This window comes from Mus pahari, chromosome X, assembly GCF_900095145.1.
Source record: "Mus pahari chromosome X, PAHARI_EIJ_v1.1, whole genome shotgun sequence".
Taxonomy (NCBI): Eukaryota; Metazoa; Chordata; class Mammalia; order Rodentia; family Muridae; genus Mus; species Mus pahari.
This window is the reverse complement of record NC_034613.1, coordinates 32,676,266-32,697,157: the sequence shown is the minus strand read 5'-3', so window position 1 is coordinate 32,697,157 and position 20,892 is coordinate 32,676,266. Positions and strand designations below refer to the sequence as shown.

The 20,892-nt window shown below is 41.5% G+C and overlaps 1 protein-coding gene across 5 annotated transcripts in view; it reads right to left on the bottom strand.

Annotated features, from left to right (window-relative positions):
* Gria3 (glutamate ionotropic receptor AMPA type subunit 3) overlaps positions 1-19,332 on the bottom strand; it is a 267,089-nt gene extending 247,757 nt beyond the window's left edge. For 3 of the 5 annotated variants that reach the window (XM_021188554.2, XM_021188553.2, XM_021188551.2), the window contains exons 1-2: positions 18,811-19,167; positions 17,501-17,659 (exon numbers count right to left, since the gene is read on the bottom strand). In XM_021188554.2, the coding sequence (XP_021044213.1) occupies positions 17,501-17,659; positions 18,811-18,901 (250 nt within the window). In that variant the 5' untranslated portion in view covers positions 18,902-19,167. Of the gene's footprint in view, positions 1-17,500; positions 17,660-18,810; positions 19,168-19,211 lie in introns of those variants that run through there. The other 2 variants (XM_029533969.1, XM_029533970.1) reach the window with 2 other exon arrangements.
* Between the last annotated feature and the right edge of the window lie 1,560 nt (positions 19,333-20,892).

Genomic DNA, 20,892 nt, shown 5'->3' with positions numbered 1-20,892 from the left:
AGAGAGAGAGAGAGAGAGAGAGAGAAGGAAAGAAAGAAAGAGCTGCCCTCTGGGACTATGGTCCTGTTCAATGGGAGGCAGAAAGGAGTATTTTAGCAGAAGACAGATCATGATGGACACTATCTAGGCTGCAGTGGCAGTTTGTAAGGACAGTCAGAACTTTAGAGCTAAGAATAACGAGACCTCATTTGGGTTTATCATATTAGTACATTTTGGACTACATTTTTTAATGGGCTGCCTTGTTCGATGGCATTTATAGTAACCTTGATAGCCTGCTATTGAAGAATTCTTTTCTTGTTTTTTTTTTCCCCTTGTACAACTTTCTGTCCCACTGAACTTGAAAAGGTTGTCAAGACACAAGTGTTTATTTGCTCTTGCCTCAGCTGAAACAACTAATGGAAAGATCAAAGTGCCCAACACATATTTGCTCAGCACCAAAGGGCTTAGTGAGAGCTGAGGTGCACTTGGTGATGGAGTCCTTTGCTGTTGTGGACTTCATGCATGCTACAAGAAAATGAATAGTCCTCTCTATTTTCAAGGAACTGGCATTTTTTCCCATTTTACCAAGATTTTTTTGCCCCACCCCCCAAAAAAATCTCATAACAGAGGAACAACTGTGAAGATAAGTGTTAATCCAAGAGAGGTTATTTGATGTGATGGTCATTGTTGAAGACAGTAGCCACCTCCTCAGAATCTGAGGAGCTCTCCTGACTGATTTGTCTGTCGCCTTCCTGACTCCTTACTCTTTCAAACCTGGAATGCAAATAGTGTGGTTTAAAACATCGTAGTTATGTGATATTTTGCTTTTCCTTGCATGAGATCCCAATTAAGTAGCTCCTGCCTACGTGGAGTCTACAAATAACTAAATTGTTTCCTTAGTCTTTCTTTTTCAACAAAGGTCAACTAAGAAAATGCAGTCATAATTATTTGGGGACTCTGCAAATGTGAGAGAAGGGAGTTCTAGTCCTACTTTGGTGTGTTGCTGCTTTCTCTCCCTCCCTCCCTCCCTCCCTCCCTCCCTCCCTCCCTCTCCCCTCTCTCCCTCTGTGTCTCTCTGTATGTCTGTCTCTTGTGTGTGTCTCCATCTGTCTGTCTGTCTCTCATATATAATACAAAGATGTTGATTTACATGATCAAATTTTTTGGTCCATAACAGCTTATCGTTTTCCTTACAAAATGTTTTCTGAGGCTCTTAATACTCTGCCCAGTCTCTAGCATCATTTGTGACTTTAGTCCCACCTTATGACAGCTGCATACTACATCTAACTTTATACACTTTACAATTTCCAAAAGCACTTGAGGTTGGTAACCCTGGGTCCTTTTTCCTTCTTTATTACATAATCTTTAATCTGGCATTGCTTGTTTTACACATCTTGGCCTTAGTTTCTTTATCTACAAAGTGGGGACAATAACACCTGAGCTGTATCTCTTTTTTATTAGATATTTTCTTCATTTACATTTCAAATGCTATCCCCAAAGTCCCCTATACCCACCTCCCACCCTGCTCCCTAACCCACCCACTCCCGCTTCCTGGCCCTGGCATTCCCCTGTACTGGGGCACATGATCTTTGCAAGACCAAGGACCTTTCCTCCCATTGATGGCTGACTAGGCCATCCTCTGCTACATATGCAACTAGAGACACTTAGCTGTATCTCTTAAATGAGCATTATGAAGATCAAATTAGAAAATTATAGTTAGATGCTTATATATAGGATTTGAATTTAGGAATTTGGCTTCAGATCATAACCACAGTTTCTTTATGGTCTGCCTAAGTTTTATAACATATATCTCCCTTGTCACTTTTTGTTCTTTCTCATTTTTAATTAAAATATAATTATATCATTTTTCTTTCTTTCCAACCCCACCCTTATGGCCTCTGTTCCCTCTCAAATTCATTTCTCTTCAGTTATAATTGTTAGATAGACACACACACAGACACACACACACACAGACCACACACACACACACAGACACACACACACATTCATAAATGTATGAACACAATGTGCTGAGTCCATATAACGTTATTTGCATGTGTGCTGGATAGTTTCATATTAACCTGACACAAACTAAAGCCATCTGAGAGGAGTAAACCTCAGTTAAGAAAATGTCTCTATAAAGTCAGGCTGTAGGCATGCCTGTGGGGCATTTTCTTTATTAGTGATTGACAGGGGAAGGCCCAGCCCATGGTGGATGGTGCCATCCCTAAGCTGGAAGTCCTAGGTTCTATAGAAAGCCGGTTGAGTAAGTAACTAAGCAACACCTGGCTTCTGCAACAGCTTCCGACTCTTTGTTCCTGCCCTGTTTGAGTTCCTGTCCCAACTTCTTTCAGTGATGAACTTGTGATGTCTAAGTGTAAGCCAAATAAACCCTTTCCTCCCAAACTTGCTTTTTGGTCATGGTGTTTCATCACAGCAATAGAAACCTTAACTAAGAGAGTATATATACAATTTCAGGACTGAGCATTTGGTATTGATCAACCAATAAAATGATTCATTTCTGGGAAAGACTAATTCTTCCTGTCTCATCAGTACTGGGGCCCTGTAAGATTACTCCTTACTATGACAGCATTCCTATGAGTGTCACCATTGTTCATATACTGTTTATGTAGCCATATAGTTGAGGTATCATGGGAATAGCATCTCTCTCCCTTTTCTGATGCAAGGTTTTGTTGTATACCCTAAGCTGACTTTGAATTCATGACCCTTCCTCCTCGGCTGTCTAAGTGCTAGGGTTATAGGCGTGTGCTACTCCACTTTTATTCTTTGCTGTGTCCAGTGGAGGAACAGTGATTATTGCAGAGAGTATAATTCCCTATTTATTATTTGTTTATTATGTTTTCAAACCTGACCTAGAATATTGATGTTACAGCAAGTTGGTACATAATTGTAAACTTCTGTAAAATGAGAATAAAAATCCCTGAATGCACCAAATTTGGCAGTAGTGTTATATATCAATGTATAACTATATGCAGTATAGTTTTGTTTATGTATCACAAGTATGTAATAAACAACTATGTGATATAATAAATATAAATAATAATTGATCGTTTTTAAAATTTTTGGAGATTTAGAAAGTCTCCGGAATATAATAAAAGGATATAATAAAAGCACAGGATATGATCCTGAAAATGTGGTAAAATCCATGTTTCTTTTATTCCATTCTTTTTTCCTTGTTCTCTAGGTGTTTTCCCTCTCTTTCCTTCTACTTTTCCTCCAGGACAGAGGATATACCAGGGCTTTGCACTTGCAAGGCAAGTGCTATATCTTGGTGCTATATCCTCAGCCTCAATTTCTGCTCAATGTAGCTGATTTTACTCATATATATATGATTCACTGATTATGAGTGAACTTGACATTTTAACTTCTATACTCACTAAAAGATGGATTACATTTGAAAATTGGTTTGGGGTACTATAACTTATAAATGTGACATAATTCAAGAGAAAGAGATACCAAAAAATAAAAATAAAAGTAATAGATTCAACGGTATTGCTTTAGTATAGCTTTCTGGTGGGAAGGTTGAAAAGATGATGGGAGGGACCACACTGAGAAGTCCATCTTGCATCATCTTTGATGAATCCCTTCTTTTTGTCCTCACTGGCTGCATCTACAAAATGAGGTAGTTGAATTAGAAGTATTTGATGTAGTTCCAAAAATATGTGACGCATAAGTGGGCTCTACACCTTTAGCCTTTTTTTTTTTTTTTGCTCACTCTTCATGATAAATCAAAGGGTGGTAAAATGTTGACAAGTTAGCAGCTCTGGGGGCACTAGATGCCCATTATCATTACCCATGGCCCCTGAAACTCTAGCTTTGCTGCATCCCTAATTAACTTGCTGTGACTTTGGTTTTCCTTTCTAGCACCTATTTAAAACTGACAAGGTTGTCATTTTTGGACAGGGTATCACTGTGCAGCAGGGAAAGCTAAGAGCATCAGAAGCAGATTAAGAAGACATCTTAGCCAAGTGCCAAGAGGTGGGAGCCAGACTGCAAACCCAGTTGTGGGATCAACTGGTACAGTCACTTAGCCCCTGGACTCCTCAGTTCCCTTTGCTGAGAAGCAAGTTTGCTCTTTCCAGTCTGACTCAGGCAAGTACCATCCAAAGGAAAAAAAAAAAAAAAAAAAAAAAAAACGCCATCCACTCAAAAGAAAGTGCTCCAAACATCCATGTTGCCTGTATCACCTGAAAGTAAAGAATTAAAAAAAAAAAACTGTGTGTGATGAGAAAGCTCAAACTACATTTTTCTCCCTGATTGTGTGAAGATTTCTGGGTTCACTTTTCTACTCTACCACTTCTAAAACATTAAAAAAAAAACAGATTTTTGTCTTAAGAAAGTTTGTTCTTTCCTTTAATCCAGCAAATGCCAATGTTATCACGACACCCTCTGTGCTGCTGTATCCAAATCACCTTGATCCTTTATCCAAAGCTACATGGGCAGTAAGAAAATCATCCTCAATTCTAAGACGGTAAATAAGGAAGGATTATAGCCTAAGGAATTGCACTTAACTGTGGCATGGTTGAGGCCTAGCAGTATATATAACCTGACTTTAGGATGTATCACAGAAATTCTCCCTCTACATATTTTACCACCAAGCCTAGTCTCTTGTACTCAAGGTAGCCTTCTCAGTATTCAAAGATTGTCCCATCCATCTTGTTCTAGGCTATACAATCACAGGGGAGCTGAGTTGCTTTGCAGGGCTTGGAGACAGGAAAAAACATCCCTTGATCAGTTACAATTGGAGATCTGTAATTTCAAGCACCTCACCATTCTGTATTAATAGTAGCTACCATTACACTTGGCTCTTACTATGTGCCACACATCATGGTAAATGTTATGCATGAATGATCTTCCTATTTAATATTCACAGCATCTGTGTAACATATTTATTCTTTTATTCATCTTTATTTCGCAAAGGTGTTAAGTCATTTATCAAGGTCAGGCCACTGCTAATAAGAGAGTCAAGATTCAAATTCTTGTAGTCCATTTTAGAGCTACAATTTGTCTGTTAAGTGTTCCCAAATGGAATAGGAGAAACAGCCTTCTACTAAGGAAAGTGTTAACAACAATCTTTTGCCACAAAAAACTGTAAGGGGGGAAGACACAAGAACCAGGAATGAGTGGCATTAAAACCTGGGCACTTTTAGCCAGGGGGAAGTGCTGCTTTGTTTTCCTTATTGGTTTTTCATGTCGTTTTCTTCCTTTATGTCTATAGGCTGTAGAAGAAAGAATCAAGGACAGTGGGTTAGTTCTGGCAGAAACCAGGAGGCCAAAGGACATCCAGAATACCAATTACAGAGAGTAGGCTTAAACTCTTGTATACTAGAGCAGTTGCCTAGACTCATATATATATATATATATATATATATATATATATATATATATATATATATATATAGCAGATGTGGGGTTGTATCTGGCTTTCACCATCTTTAGGGAGAAGCATTAAGAGAATTATCAAGGTCTTAGTTATACCAAGAGGTGGAGAATGCATGGAACATTTTTCTCAGTTCCTCAGGCTCGGAAAAAAAAAAAAGAGCCAACTCACTAATGCTGCTTTTTCTGATACTACTCAGTGGGCAGACCAATTTCTAGAGAAGTCCTACGTCCTGGCTGCAGAGCCAGACCACTGGGAACTTGGCCAGTGTGCTTCCTTTTCAATCATTTTCATAGGAGAAATGGATGCATCCTGAGCCTTTGGGAAGTTGGTGGAGTTGCATATAAACTGAGTAATATCTCTCTCTCTCTCTCTCTCTCTCTCTCTCTCTCTCTCTCTCTCTCTCTCTCTCNCACACACACACACACACACACACACACACACACACATACACACACACACACACTGTGAAGATGAGTCAGTTTGAGATTAATAGTATATTGAATTAGAAAAAAATATAGTTTCTTTGGGAGGGGAAACCATAGGTCTTCCTTTGCAATTTTGCCTTAGGTTATGCAGAGATATGCAACTCACAGAGTTTCTTGATGGTGGAGTGTCTGAGTAGTTATTGCTGCCAAGAGTTAAAGGGGATGTGCAAACTTGGATGCATGGGTGAGAGATGTTTGAGGTTAGGTTGGTGGGCTGGAAATATGAGGGGGTGTTGTGATGGGTTTCTTGGCAGAAAAAAAATCTGTGGTTTGAAGAAGAACTTAGAACTGTAAAGGCTCAGAGAACAGCTGTTCAGGAAGGAAATCTGGTTTCTGAAGTGACAAGTGATTTCAGTTTTCAAAGGAAACTAGGTTTCTGTTTTTAGGACAAAAAGCTCAAAATATTTTAAATTAATGATGATATAAATAATGATAACCAGTGAGTGCTGGACACTATTGTGCATGTTTTATATGAATTTATGATTTCATTTCAAACTCTCAGCAACCCAATAAAGGTTATCATTATTCCTACTCGTAACTGGGGAATATCAGGCATGATGAAATGAAGTAACCTGCTCAGAGTTACATAATAAGTGAAAGAGGTTGGGATTAGGAAAGGTAAGTGATGACTAGGTAGAAACACTATCCACCAGATTTATGATCTGATAGTTTGATCCCAAAACTTAACAGTGTGGGCTAGGACAATAAACACGAATAGAACTTTCTAGATACTGAAACATTTGGGGGGGATTCCATTTGGATGGTATTTCCTCAGCTAGAAATAAAGTGACCTAGTAAGACCTAGTGATAGGCTATCAATGACTAAAGTCTCGGAGAGCATCTATTTTAAATTGATAGAAACTAGGACCAGAGATATAGAGGCCGGTCTATAGTGATAGAGGCAATTGCTGTGAGACCTGAGACGATAACTGGGTACCTGTCTTAACTCCTGGTCAATTATTCACTCTCATATATCTCTGTTTTCCTTTTATTGTTTCCCAAAGCCATAGAAACATGGGATCTAAAGTGCTCACTTTTCTATAACTTACTTTATGACTTCAAAGTAAATTGTATGGTGATGTATGGAGGGGGTTGGTCTTAATTTACATTCTAGGCATGCCTTTACTGAGAAACATATAATCCTGGAGTAGTTATCTGGCATTCACAAAGTTTTAATCCAGAACAGGTTCTATAGGTACCCCAGACATTTATGTCCAATTAACATAAAAAACTTGTTCATTAAATTTCTTATTTGCAAACAGGTAGTGTCCAATATTTATTGACTGGTTACGTATGTCAATGATGTTTACTTTCAACCTAAGAGATTGAAGCTACTGATAGGGATTCTTGGCTAACAAAACTCTGCCACTAGATGCTGTCTTCTCTGCCTCAAGAGAACTAGGAAACAGACTACTTACTTACTGTTGGAACACTTAAAATGACAGGGGACGGAATGTGACTGAGTCTGAAAATAGGATACCAAATTGTTTCCTTGTTTACTATTTTTAATGAGAATCTGGATTTTATTTGTGTCGTGCTCTTATTTCTGGAAATAGGGTATGATGATGAGAAGACAAACTGCTCTCACTCGTACTCTGGCAGGCTACTGATAAGCTACAAGTAGTGCCTCAGGATGGCGTGTAACCCAGGTGGCTTATGTCTGTCTGCAACATCAAGCAAATAAGAATACAAATTTCTTTTGGACATTGGCTTAAAGATCTAAGCCTGTCTCTTAAAATATAGGAGATCTTACCCTAGGTGATTCTTCAGAGATTCTTATATAGTGTCTCCAATTTGTGGGGAGTATATGTGAGAACCTAAGCAATTTTTCCAAAGCAAGCCCCCTCAGAAGACTTCTTCTGATCTGCCAAATATATATTAATGACCCCATGCTGGCATTCTATCCTTGCTATATGCCTCACCATTGTCTGATGGAAAGTTAGAGTTGAGGTGACCTTTAGATAAGGAAAACAACTGTATAAAGTATTGCGTATGTAAGATTACATATGTGATATGTGCACAAGAGATAGAGAGTTCTATTAGGCTGGTACATATTAATGTTTTGTTAAGAAAAGAAGACAAATGGATTTTTTCTCCCGCCCCCCACCCCAAGTATAGTTTTGCTCTTTTCTCTCTTTTTTCTCACTAGTTATAATGACCAGTTAACAGTTTTCCCCAAACCAATAATTAGCTGCTAAATAGAGTATAGCATATATTGTATGGGTGTCAGAGACATGCACCTTCCACATTCAGCCATCTTAGGGACTATTGAAGGTATCCTGTTTCTTTCATGGATTTGTATATGTTGAGGGCTTTGGAACATAGAGATTGTCAAACGTTTCACTCTTCCTTATTAAACATACCTCTCTCATGCATCACATATGTGATGTGTCTAGCTCTTATAATCATTTAAGATTTCAACTCCATTTGAAATTGAGTAAGTCTCTAGAGGCAGGAAATTCTCTTGGCGCTACCACAGAGCCAGCTGTGTAACCTCGAGGTAGCTGCTTATGAATTTTGAACTCCTTATGATTTCTATTTTGTATAAAATTGGGGTGAAAATGCCTCACTTCTAGAAATGTAATGATTCCTTGGAATATAACATATAAAATTCCTTGGACAATGTTTTCCACGTGGTACAGTGGAGTGGTAGTTATTATATCCACTCTTGTTTTAAATTTGTTTATAACAATCATGTGGAGGAAGGCCACAATGAATGCTGCAGTAAATGATTGCAACACATCCATTTTAATAAATGGACTGACATTTGCCATGACATCTAGTTCATAGCATATTTAAAGAACCATCATTGGCTAACAAGCCAAGATAGGAAGATACACAGTAAAAATGAAAACTATTCCCCTGTTTCTATTTGCCATCTCAGAGTTGTTGCTTTCTTTGTCCCAGAGACTATAAGGCTAGTCTCTTAGTTTTCTCAAGTCCTAGCTTAAATTTTCAGGTTGGCAGCCAAATTTGTTAATGATTACATGGATCAATTGTAGTTCAATTACCCAAAAAGGCAACACGTATGAAAGTGCATAGAGGCACAATACTTGCTGCTTAGTGGGTATTCAATAGATTGTAGTCTGAATCTGCATATCTCACATTATAGTATCAGGATTTATTAACTATATGATTCTCAAATCAGATTTATGTTATTATTATCACCCACAAAACTTGCTAGATAGGCCTAAAGCACGTATTTTCTGATTCATACATTTGGGGTATAAACTAGGAATTCATATTTAAAGCAGCATCTTTGGTGATTCTGATGCAAATGGCCCAATCCAAGACTTAAACTAATCAACGAGCATCTTTGGAGATTGCAGTGAAATTAAAGGATATTTGAGGTTCTATAACAGGTTCTGTCTGACTGCAAATGTCTGAGTTCTGTCTTACATTTACAATTCACCCATGCAGAGAACACCATATTAACACCTTTATCCACGTACTTACCTTTCTGGGGGCTGATCTCTACCTGTTTTGTTGGTGACCAAACAGCCAACCATGGATAACTGAAGGGGGAAGGAGGTTTATCATAACAATTTTTAAAAGCTTAAAAAATGCTCACTGCCTTTGCTTACAAACTTATTTTACTTCTGCAAGTTTCCCACATTAACTACAGAAAATCCTAACTTCACGATTATCCATGGCAACAAACAGTCATGCATAAAGCAGGCAGCAGGCTCACTATATCAGAAGAGAGCAACTTCATGGGTCAAATGCCATTGAAATAGTCAAATATAGATAAGAGCATAGTGAATAAAGGCGCAAAGTTTACAACTGAGGACAAATGTGAAGAAAGAGATGGTGTGTATTTTCTTGACCCTTTTTCCATCAACAACCTTCTTAATGTCCACCATCCTTTTTTTTGCTCAGCTTCCTTTGGCAGATAGCTGTCTCATTCTGCATTACTTACCTGCTCTGGATATCTCCTTCTGAGGACTCTGAAAGGTAATAGGTGTTAGCCTGAATAAATAATCCTATTTAAATGTGAGTAAAAAGTATTTAGCTCATTCACTTCCAGACTGCATACTCAGATTTTAGCATACCCTTCTAATGCAATAACACACAGAAGTAAATTTGTTAAATTAAAGACTAAAGGCAGACCATTAGAGTGACAGTATTTGGGGGTGGGGTGGGGTGGGATTGCATCAGTTTCAGTCTTCAAATGTCATTGGCTATTCTTTTAATGTCTTCCTTGGAGCAGTCCTTAGCTAAGATATGTTCAGAAACAACATTACACTTCTTCCCTCACTTTGAGTACCTGAAAATTGAGTTGATTTTTCAGGCTCTTCTTGAAGAAGATAGAATTGTGTTGTGCTTCTTGTTTTCCAACCCTGTGTAAGAGAAGCCGGGCAGCTGAAAAGCAGTTGTTACATGCCTCCTTCTGGCATGTCTTGACCCAGAGAAGCAAAGTGGAAAGAGAGTTGGAACTACAAAGCAACCTTAGATCTCTTGCATATATAGTTTCTAAACAGGGCACTTTGGGATGTGTCAAGGAGCCAAGGCACTGCCATTCTGACTCAGGAGCTACAGTCTCTCTCAGCCTGTCCTGTAGCTCACCATTCCTCACTCATACAAAAGCCAACTCCAAGCAAATGTTTTCAGGGGGCATCCAATAATGACACCTACCTGGATGAAATGGACGTGAGATTGTTGGGAATATGACTGAGACATATGTGACTGAGAATAAAGCAAATGTATCTTGTGCAGAACTTTGTTTCATTAGACAAATCTTGATGATAAAATTGCGACCCAAAGAACCTTTACTTTGGTAAAATACAGTCTCTCAACTTTGGACTTGTTGTTGTTGTTGTTGTTCAAACTGTGATTTAAGGACCAGGAGCATTAGCATTACCTAAGAACTTGCTAGAAATGAAGTCTTGGGCTCGTAGTAAACTTTTAAATCCTAATCTTCAACATGCTTTTCAAGCATATGGTACACACATGAAAGGTTGATAAATGCTGTTTTGTATTGACTTGTGCCACATATGGTAAGAGACCATTGCCAGCACTGTTTCCCATCTTATCTATGATCCTTTGACTTGCAAACAAGCTAAAACAGTGTTGCATTGAGGATCAATGCTTAAAAAGCAAGTGACAATTGGGAAACAGGAAGGAGGGCCATCATTCATTTTCTTCAATCATGTGCAGTGTAAGTCCAGAAGAGAGTAGGATGGATCCTTCCATAGGCAGAGGGACCACAATGTATGACTGAGCCAATGTAAGAGAAAGCTAGAGGGAATGAGAGGGAGCTGCTTCTTGGCTAGGTACTGAGTGCATCCAGTGTTACCATCACTGGCATGCAATTCCACATGCCATTCCAAAAGATAGAAACTTTCTGCTTGACACTCAGCTTCCCCACCACCATCCTCTCCTCTCCTGTATGACTTTCATTTGATACAGTGTATCTCCTGCCACTGTCCACATATAGTTACAGATCTTACAACAACCACTTCAATAAAATGAAACCCTGTGTATTTGGGCTGATTCCCAAAATTGTCCCAAAGACTTTCAAGTTTTGCACTTGAAACCAAGTCTATGGTTTAGCTGTACTCATACCCATCCTACTGTGAATTTCCCTGAAAAAAAAAAAGACTTCCATAACCAAAGCCTGCTGACTTTGATTTGGGTAAAAAGCCAATATGAATATCATATCCTAAAGAGCTCCCATTTGAGTATATTCCTTTGAAATTGAAGCATGATGCCTTTTATACTCCCAGGTTTTAAAGTTAATAATTGCCTGTCATGCATTTCAATCCTGTCTTCTACCACTTTAGGTTATATTGTTGTGTTCAGGAAAAAACTGGTATCCCCAAAGTAGTGTATAGTCCTTAAGGAGAATTAACTAAGAGCAAGACCAGGATAATAAGAAAAAAGAAAGACCTAGACTCTCAGTGTAGGAAATAGTCCCTATGAAAAGTTAGTGTGGATGGGCCAGTGAGTAGGCAATTGGAGACCAGGCAACAGGCATGAACTGGACAGCCAGAGTAAGAAAGGAAATAATAATGGTAAAAAGAGTAGAAATATGTAAAAGACAAATTTTGCCCACATTGTCAGTTTGCTAAGCATTAACTCCTTGGGGAGACAGTGTCCCTAACTCTGTGTTGATTCTAGACTTTAGGCTGAGACTATTTAAAACTCTGCATCTGGGGCTTGGATGGCCCCTGAACAGCTTTCAAGGGGAGGGAGCTTCTTTTGTGCATGAACAGCTCCTTTCCTTTTTGAAGCATAACTATTGCCTCCCTTGGTTGCCTTAATGGTGCGGTCTCCTGGACATTCCATCTAATTAGGCCTAAACTACCAACATGCAAAGGAATTGAGTCAAAATTTGGTTTAATATGATTTTCTTGATCTTCATAGGAGATACAAAGTTTCACAAAAGTTCTTTTAAAATGTATCAGTGGTCCCCCCCATCTAAGAAACCCAAAGGCAAATCATTTGGATTAGGACTTTTATTCTCCTGTTCCAAAGTAATGAATTCTAGCTCCTAAATGTCTGGTCATCTCTTAAAAATATTTGTTGTCTTTTAATCCTTAAATCAATTGTATAAAAATGACAAATCTCCTATGCAGAAAGGAAGACAATCAACAACACCTCAACACCTTCATTTATTTTCTCAAGCTGTCAAAACAGAAGCAGCCAATCATCTCTGAATCCCCATAGCCATGGAAGTTACAGATATCTCAGGGACCAAAACCATTAAAGCAGCTCCCACTACTCACTCAATTTGAGGGACCATGCAGGGAAACATACAATTAAGAAAACAATCTCTATTGAGGTAAAAGACGGGGCATTTGGAACACTAGTTTTATTTAGAAGAAAAACAAGTTTAAATTGTAAAGAGAGAAAAAAAAACTGGCCCCACTTTTCAGTAAACACAGATAGAATAACGGAGTAATTCTCTTTCCTCTTTTATTTTTCTGCAAACCCTCCTTTGTCCATTGCCTTCACTTATAAGATCAATAGGAAGCTGTCTTGTATGAGTGGTAATACACTTTGCAGGAAGCTCACCTTTACAGCCTGCTGATTGCCATCTATTTTTATGGCCCAAATGAACAGCCTCACCATCCTCCCTCCTCCATTACAAAGCATAGATTAAGAAAAAAATGATGATAAACCTTGTGAGAAGGTGACAAATCTTTGACTGGCACCACTGAGGCGTCCCCTTCTTGCTTCAGTAGGCTAAGCCAGCTGGCCAAAAGGACCAAAAAGCTAAGCCAGTGAGCTTCCTGAAGACTAGTCAGGACACAGGGTAGAGGAGGAAGGGCAGCGAAAGTGCAAATATCCTTCAGCCATGGGGAGGTGACGTCAGAGAGGATAATGGTTAGGACTTAACAATCTATAGCAGGACAAGAGCCTTAATCTCAGGGTATTCATCTTTGTTTCTAAGCTTATATGCGAAAGGTAAACAGTCAAACAAAGCCCATGGAATTGTGATCAAGAGAGACATTTCTTTTCCAAATGGACCTAAATGGTTAAGTGGCTCCTTCCTGGCAATTAGAATAATTAGATAATTAGATTGTGACTCTGTGGGTAGGAGATAGAAGCCTGTCTCAGTTAAGTACACTTGGTAGCAAAGCAGGCTCAGTTATAAAAGGGGGAAGTTCTCAGTTTGCAGGTAAATTTCAAGTCACTTGTAAACATTAGTAGAAGAAAACCTTGCTGTTGATAGGTTAGGTTTAGCTGACAAAAGGAATTTTGCCCAGGGCTTCATCAGAGTTGGTACTCCTGTAAGTAGTCCCCCATCCACTGTCAGTCTCAGCATCCACCCTGAGCTTTTTCCATCAACAGATTTATATTTAAGCCAATGCATTTGGAGGACAATTGTGCAGTGAATAACCTTTTAGGTTGCATTTGCCTTCCCCCCCCCCCCGCTTCAGTACGGAATCCACGAGCACATTTGTTGGCTGTAAAGGTGTACAACAGCAATTTTTGCAATGACAGTGCGGAGAGGGAATATGAGATCTGTGTGCTAATGAGCTGACACTGCAGAGGCTGGGGCGGTGTAGTGTGGAGTGCACTACAAGTGCACAGCAGCATGACACAGGAGGGGACTTCAAGGGAATCAACGGGGCTTCCCGAGGAAATGGGACAGCAAAGTCAAACCGCGGGAATGAGCAGTCTCCTGATATTTCCCTACCCTTGTAAGCCTGAGAATTATTACATTGGTTTGTTTTTTTTTCTCCTCCTCTAAATGCTAGATCTATAACTTACAAAATGGGTGTGCATTGTTTCTCTTATGCACTAATCATGTGTGTGCCTTTCTATGTTTACGGAGGCATGAATGCTGAAACCGTTTTTAGTTACACCGTCATTCCCTCTGCCTTTACCCGGCTAAACTGAAAAGTAAGGCAGCGGACTCTATTAATTCCGATGAAATGGGAACATGTGATGAGTCTTTCTGAGAAACTTCGATTCTCTTCTGAGCTAAGATCCCAGGGAGGCTTTTATTGGCCTCTTAAGGCACAGAATGAAGTTAGAGTCTGTCTTAAGCAAACCTCTTGAGGCTTGTGCAGAAAAAAAAAAAAAAAAAAAGAAGAAGCTTGCTTGCTAGTAGAGTCTTTAAATAACTGGTGCCTAGGATTCATTGTGAGAACGACTTCTGAATACATTGCACGGAGAAAGGTGACAGTGCTGAGGTGAAGCAGAGGGCAGGGGCTGGGACGGAAGGCATTACTCCTCACATTTCCGTTTTCCTGCATACCTATGCCCTAGAAAGTATGTGCTTGCCCCAGGGTCAGAGATCCAGAGGAGAGATCAGCTCTAGCCCCAAAGAAAGCTGAAAGTGGGAACTCTGCATGACAAGGAAGGTTCTTTAATTGTTGCTAGTCCAGTTCCACACTGAACTAGATAGGAGGGCTACATAGCCAGATTTGGACTCATCTGAGGTTTTCACTGGAGTTCTCCAGATAGGAAGGCTAGAGGGCATTGGGATTATTTGTTTCCTCTGTGGGACTGGGTAACAATCACTTGGTGGACTGGCATCTGTAGTCATTTGCTTGGTTCAAGTACTGTTAGAATTGTTTGCTTGTGTCTGAAAGGTTTGACTCATACTTCCACAAGAAGAACAATAAAGGCCACGGGGGTATGGGGGGAGGATGCAACAGACATGACCAGCATTTCTCTGCCCACTTGAATTATTGTTTTCAGAGGCTACAGTTGGACTAAGTATCTTTCTCACACTAAGCCATCCAGCAGCAGCTGCCAGGAGACAGCTTTGAGATCTGCTCCCATTCAGACAATTGTGACTTTCAGACATGACTGTTCCGAGGACCAGAGAAGATGGCAGCTTTTCTCTGCTGTCTTCTGAGCTAACTGTAAAGTCGGAGTGTGCAACAGGCATCTAGGTATACATCACTGATTTCTAGATTGTTCTCCCACGTGTGCCCTGGGGCTGTGTATGCCTGTGTGTATTTGACATAACTAAGGAGGAAGTTTCCTTTTGGTCTTGCTGCCTAGTGAATCTTACCCCTTCTCTTACTCTGTTAAGTGTGCAACTATAACCCAGCTTTGTAAGTAAGAATGCTATGGATTTAAGTTGAGATATTCTGATCAGCTGGTTTCCCAGTCCCCTCACTGGTCACTTACTGCCCAATATAGATGGTTTATTACCTGTTCCTAAACCTGAGATTTTTTTCTCATGGCAGAGATCATTTCCTGACTGTTGTTCAGGTTCTGATAGCTGGAGGCAGGCTGCTGAGTGTCAGAGCAGTTTGATCAGAAGAACAAGACCCAAAGCTTAGGAAATCAATCATTCCTGAGAAACCAAATGACCCTCTTAGCCCAGAGTTCATCAGTGGAAAGACAGGGAAGGGAGATGAAATATGTATTATCCTTTATTAATGATAACGCACCCCGTTGGTTTCATGTATTTGGTTTTAAATCTGTTCTAATTGATATTTAGGAAACTGCCTTTCAGATTCAGCCTTTTGAGGAGATCACAGCACAGCAGGATTAAGAATCAGATGTGCCTTGTAAATGCTGGAGAGAGGTCGGGGATTACAAAAGTAAGACAGGAAGTATAGCCAGACATTCTGTAACTTCCACACTTAACTAAAGTTAATACATTTCTTTTTTTGTCAGTGTTGGAAAACCAAAGAATGTCAAATACAGAGTGTCTAAGAACATGTTCTTAAAAGAATCTGCACCTTCAGCTAAAATTTTCTGCAGGCTGCTAACTGTTACATTTTTTTGAAAAGTACTTCTTCACTCCTCTTTCCCTTCAACCCAAGTCTTTAAATCCAATGAAATGTGCTCTTGAGGTCCTGTTTAAGGACTGTTAGGGATTGCATATCTTGGAGATGGAAGGATTTGAAGAAAGTCATATACAAAGTTAAATTCCAACAGATATAATTACCATTTCCCCAAATGTGGTGAAACTTCAGATTGCAAAGCACACCATTCCAGAGAAACAAGACAGACTTTGTGTTTAAGTGGCTTCATTTGGGAGAAACTTTTAGTAAAACCAAGTAAGCTTCGATGAAGAATTCAGTGTTTCTCACAAAAATTTCTCTCAAGTTAAACAAAACAAAACAAAAGCCCTGTGTCCAACAAGCTATTAACCATTTGTGTTCCTGTGATCTTACTGTTAAAATTTCCCCTTTGAAAAGAGATAACCATGGGTGCAAGGGTGGATATCAGAAATGGCTTTGAGGCAGATGAAATTCCCCTTTTTAGTATTCAGTTTTCCTGCTTCAAGCCTCTTCCCACAACCAACCTCTTGCTCTAAATTAAGAACTGTGTTGTCCTTAACAATTGTGTGTGTGTGTGTGTGTGTGTGTGTGTGTGTGTGTGTGTGTGTGTGTGCATACGTGCACAGGCACGATGGCACAGACAGGACTGGCTTTCCAAAAAGTCACCTGGGCACGGTCTTCCCTCTTGCTTTCAGGCTGACATACATTTATCACTTTCAATCAGTTTGTAGTCTTATCAGTTCCTATCAGAGCACACTGGGTAGCACAGAAAGAGACCAGGGAACCAAGTCTGATCTATGCCTCAAGGTCACTTGTTTGCAGGGTTCTCATATTTTGTTCCTAATGTGTCAGGCCATCATCAAATTCAGCCCATTCTGACCAGCAGACACAGCTTCACCACTCAAGTATTGCATGCCCCGCATTCTCTCAATCAGGGAGCTGCTGTTGCTTCTTTTTAAAAAAAATTCCATCTGAAATTTCCCTGAACAACCATGCTCGCTCTTTCTTTCTTTCCTTCTTTCTTTCTTTCTTTGTTTCTTTCTTTGTTTCTTTCTTTCTTTCTTTCTTTCTTTCTTTCTTTCTTTCTTTCTTTCTTTCTTTCTTTCTTTCTTTCTTTCTTTTCCCCCAACAAAAAAGGGTGCGGGGGAGAGAACACCACCAATTTAGCAGAGAGGGAAGTGGAAGTTTTGCATCAAACATAATTCACCTTAGAGTTTTTGCCCACTGCTTTCAGCCCCGCAGCAGAATCCTTCAAGGTTGATTTATGCAACATGAACTCAGGATTGACTACTGCCTCAGTCTGCATATTGAGGCAATCACCCCCCCCCCATCCTCCCCCCCAGCACACAGGTTTGCAAAGCCCCATGCATCACAAACAAAATGCAAATGAGGTCCCCTAAGGTCCCAAAGGGAGCCAACGCAGATCTACTTACAAGCATTAGTCACAGAAAAACTATTGGAGGAATCCAAGTGGTCTACGTGGTAGTTCAAATGGAAGGGCTTCTCAGTGGTGTTCTGGTTGGTGTTGTATAACTGCACAGCAAAGCGGAAAGCGCTGTGCTCCTGTACCGTGTTTCTCATGAAAAGTCCACCTAGAAGCAAAGGCAATGGAGATTCGGCTTGTGTCCCCCCTACTTCAGCAGGAGTTAGAAAGTCACAAACAGGAGCTACCGGGCTAGCTCAGTGTTACTGGGAAGCTCAATTGAGGAATGATTTTTCAACCTGTGTGTCTTTCAAGACTTGGAAACTCTGCTTTCCACTGTGAAAAACCTGGCTTTTGTACACGGAGGAAACTAAAAAGAAGGGAGAAAGAGGAGGCTGATGTAGGGGAAGGCTGAAGGAACTAAAAGTGGGACTTGGTTCTTTCTGAATCTTGAGTCTGGCCCCGAACCCTGACTCCAACCCCACCCCCACCCTTATCCGCACGGCTGGTTTATTCTCCCCCCCCCCCTGGGGTACAGGGATAGGGAGGGAAGAAAAACAATTTCGTTCCCCTTGCTGTCCCAATCATCCCCCATGACAATACAGGGGTCAGTTCAGTAAAAGCAACAATTCTAACTTCTCTACTTGCAAATACAGGCAGAGGCGGGGAGAACTCCCTTCCGGCTACTGGAGCTGGTCTCCAGACAGACACAGCCGCAATTCATGAATCCTTGGTCTGCGTGACTTCCCTGCTTGCCCGACTCCTTGAATCACCCCCACTTCCCACCCCATCCTCCATCCACACAGCTACTTCCTTGGTCTGGGGGATTCAAAGTGGGTTCCATTTCCTCTAACACTATCCTGTCTCACTGAAGCCTGAGATGCAGGACGGGGCGACCTGGGCCCAGGTTATGCCTCCTGGCGCGGCCAGACAGGCAGTATCACCCTGGGACAACTTCCAGTGGCTGCAAGCATGCCCTGGCAAAGTCCAGAATAGCGAGCTGAAAAGCCGCGACTCTTAGCCTCTTGCAGCATCCCAACCTCCAGCTTGACTCCCTTGCTCCTCGGTCAGCTCAGAAAACCTGGCCGTCCACCCGCATTAGCCCCGGGAGATCCCTTCTCTCATCTTTGATGCTCCCAATACTCGTCAGTTCTTTGCAGCTCAGGTCTCCAAGATCTCAGCTCAGTCCCCCATCCCTAGACACCGTCCCCAAACCATGCAGGACAGGGACTCGTGTTGCGATACCCCCAGCCCCACTAGGGTAGTGGGTTTCAGATGCAGAAGAGCCTGGCCCCCTCTGGCTGGCTCTGGGGAGCTTACCTATGCTGATGGTGTTGGGGAATCCTCCGTGAGAATGACCCCAAAGCCCCAGGACTAAAAAGAAGACCGCCCGGAGCACGCTTTGCCCCATTTTCTTCTGCCTGGCAGTGCTACGCCTAAAACGAAGCTGACAAGAGCATGGGCGCAACTCGGGAGTCGTCAAAATAATAATAGAAAAAGAAAAAGAATTCGCCGGCTCTTACACCCCCTCCCCTCAACTTGCTCTCGCTCGCTCACTCTTCCTTTCCACCCCACACTAATCCTCCTCCGCCACCGCCTCCTCCTCTTCTCTCTCTCTCTCTCTTCTCTCTTCCTCTCTCTCCCTCTCCTCTCTTCCTCTCTCCTCTCTTCCTCTCCCCCCTCCCAGGATCTCTCTCACACCCCCTCCACGCCCCCCCCACCTCACTTCTGTCTTCACACCAATCTGGAAGGCGGGTTCATTGGCTGTAAGCTGGGTTCCCCAAAGCGATTTCTAAGAGAGAGAGGAAGAGAGAGAGAGAGAGAGAGAGAGAGAGAGAGAGANCTTCACACCAATCTGGAAGGCGGGTTCATTGGCTGTAAGCGTGCTTCCCCAAAGCACACACAAAGAGAGAGAGAGAGAGAGAGAGAGAGAGAGAGAGAGAGAGAGAGAGAACACAGACAGAGAGACAGACAGAGACAGAGACGGGCACAGAGATAGAGACAGGGAGACAGAAAGAAACAGAGAGAATTAAAACCGGAGCAAAACCAAAATCGTAAAAAACAAAAACAAAACAGGGAAGAGATAAAGAAATAAGAAAGAAATTATAAAGAAAACCAAAGGGCTCCCCCGCCCTCGAAGATGGTGGATCTAAAGAGTGGGGAAGAAGAAAAGAGCTAAAAGCCTCAAAGGCTCAGCTCCGGTGAATTGGGTTCTTCCAATTGGGCCGGTAGGGGGATATTGATCAAAGTTGATCTGACGTGGAATTAAAGCCGCACACCGCTTAGCTCCACTGCAAACTGCAGCTCTGGACTGCAAAGCCTAGGCGCCGGCGTGTCAACACCGGAGATGGGATCAACTGAAATACACCAGTCCTCACGTGGACCAGACTTTCAAGCTGCAACCAGTTTCCTGTTTTTAAAAGGCTGCAGTGTCTCTACATCTGTATGTGCGTCTTAAAGATGAGGGGTCTTGGGGGTGGTTAGTGGTTACTCTTGAGTCTTTGTGAAGAGACTCAGAAAAGCAGTTCCCATCACAATGCGCCCTAAGATGCTGCGCATGCCTGGTCTCTGCCGCTCAGCTCAGCTTTTACAGCAGAGAGAGATCCGAGGGCAAGTGAACAACCCCCACCCGCATTCCCCCATCCCCGCAGCATTGGGAGGTGTGTCCCTCCCCCTACCCAAGTACTGAGGCAGGTTTGCCAGCTGCGGGGGTTGTGACTGCTGACTGCTTTAGAGGGTATAGGAAAATAGTATGTGTATGGAGGTGGGAGCTAAAAGGTTAATGAAAAGGACGCTCAGTCCTGCAGACCAAGGAGAGAAGTGTGGGAGTGAGCTGGGATGGGGGTGGGGATTGAAAGTTAACGTTGGAGGAAACTGCCCCTAGCTGCTTTGCTCACTTAATGTTGACTTTAGGTGGATCGACTATCCCCCGCCCCCCCATTGAGTGCAGACTTCAGAGATTACCATTCTCACCCAACTCTCCTGCCTCTCTCCAAGCTAAGAGGAGAAAAGAATCTAGAAACTCTTACAGTTCACCCTGGGTCTTGGTGAGGAGTAGCCTCCTTCACAGCATCTTGTCTATGATCCTTTTGTCCCTACAGGCTACTCCAGAATCCTATTCCCCTCTTGGGACAAAAAGGTATCTCCTGTCACATCTTTCTTTCCCACCTTATCTCTGTAAAACACAATTTTTTTTTATCCTCTCTACATCTTCTGTTTTTCTTTTTATCTTCTTCTAGTCTGAGGGAATAAAATGAGCCTTTATGTCAGAGCAAAGCAAACTAATATACATGGGGTCAGGAATGAGGGACCAGGGACCTGCACTCCTTACTCCAGATCTTTGACTTTAGCAGTGCCTAGACTGGAGCTGAGAATAAATGGCCTCCAAACTCTGTGGCAACC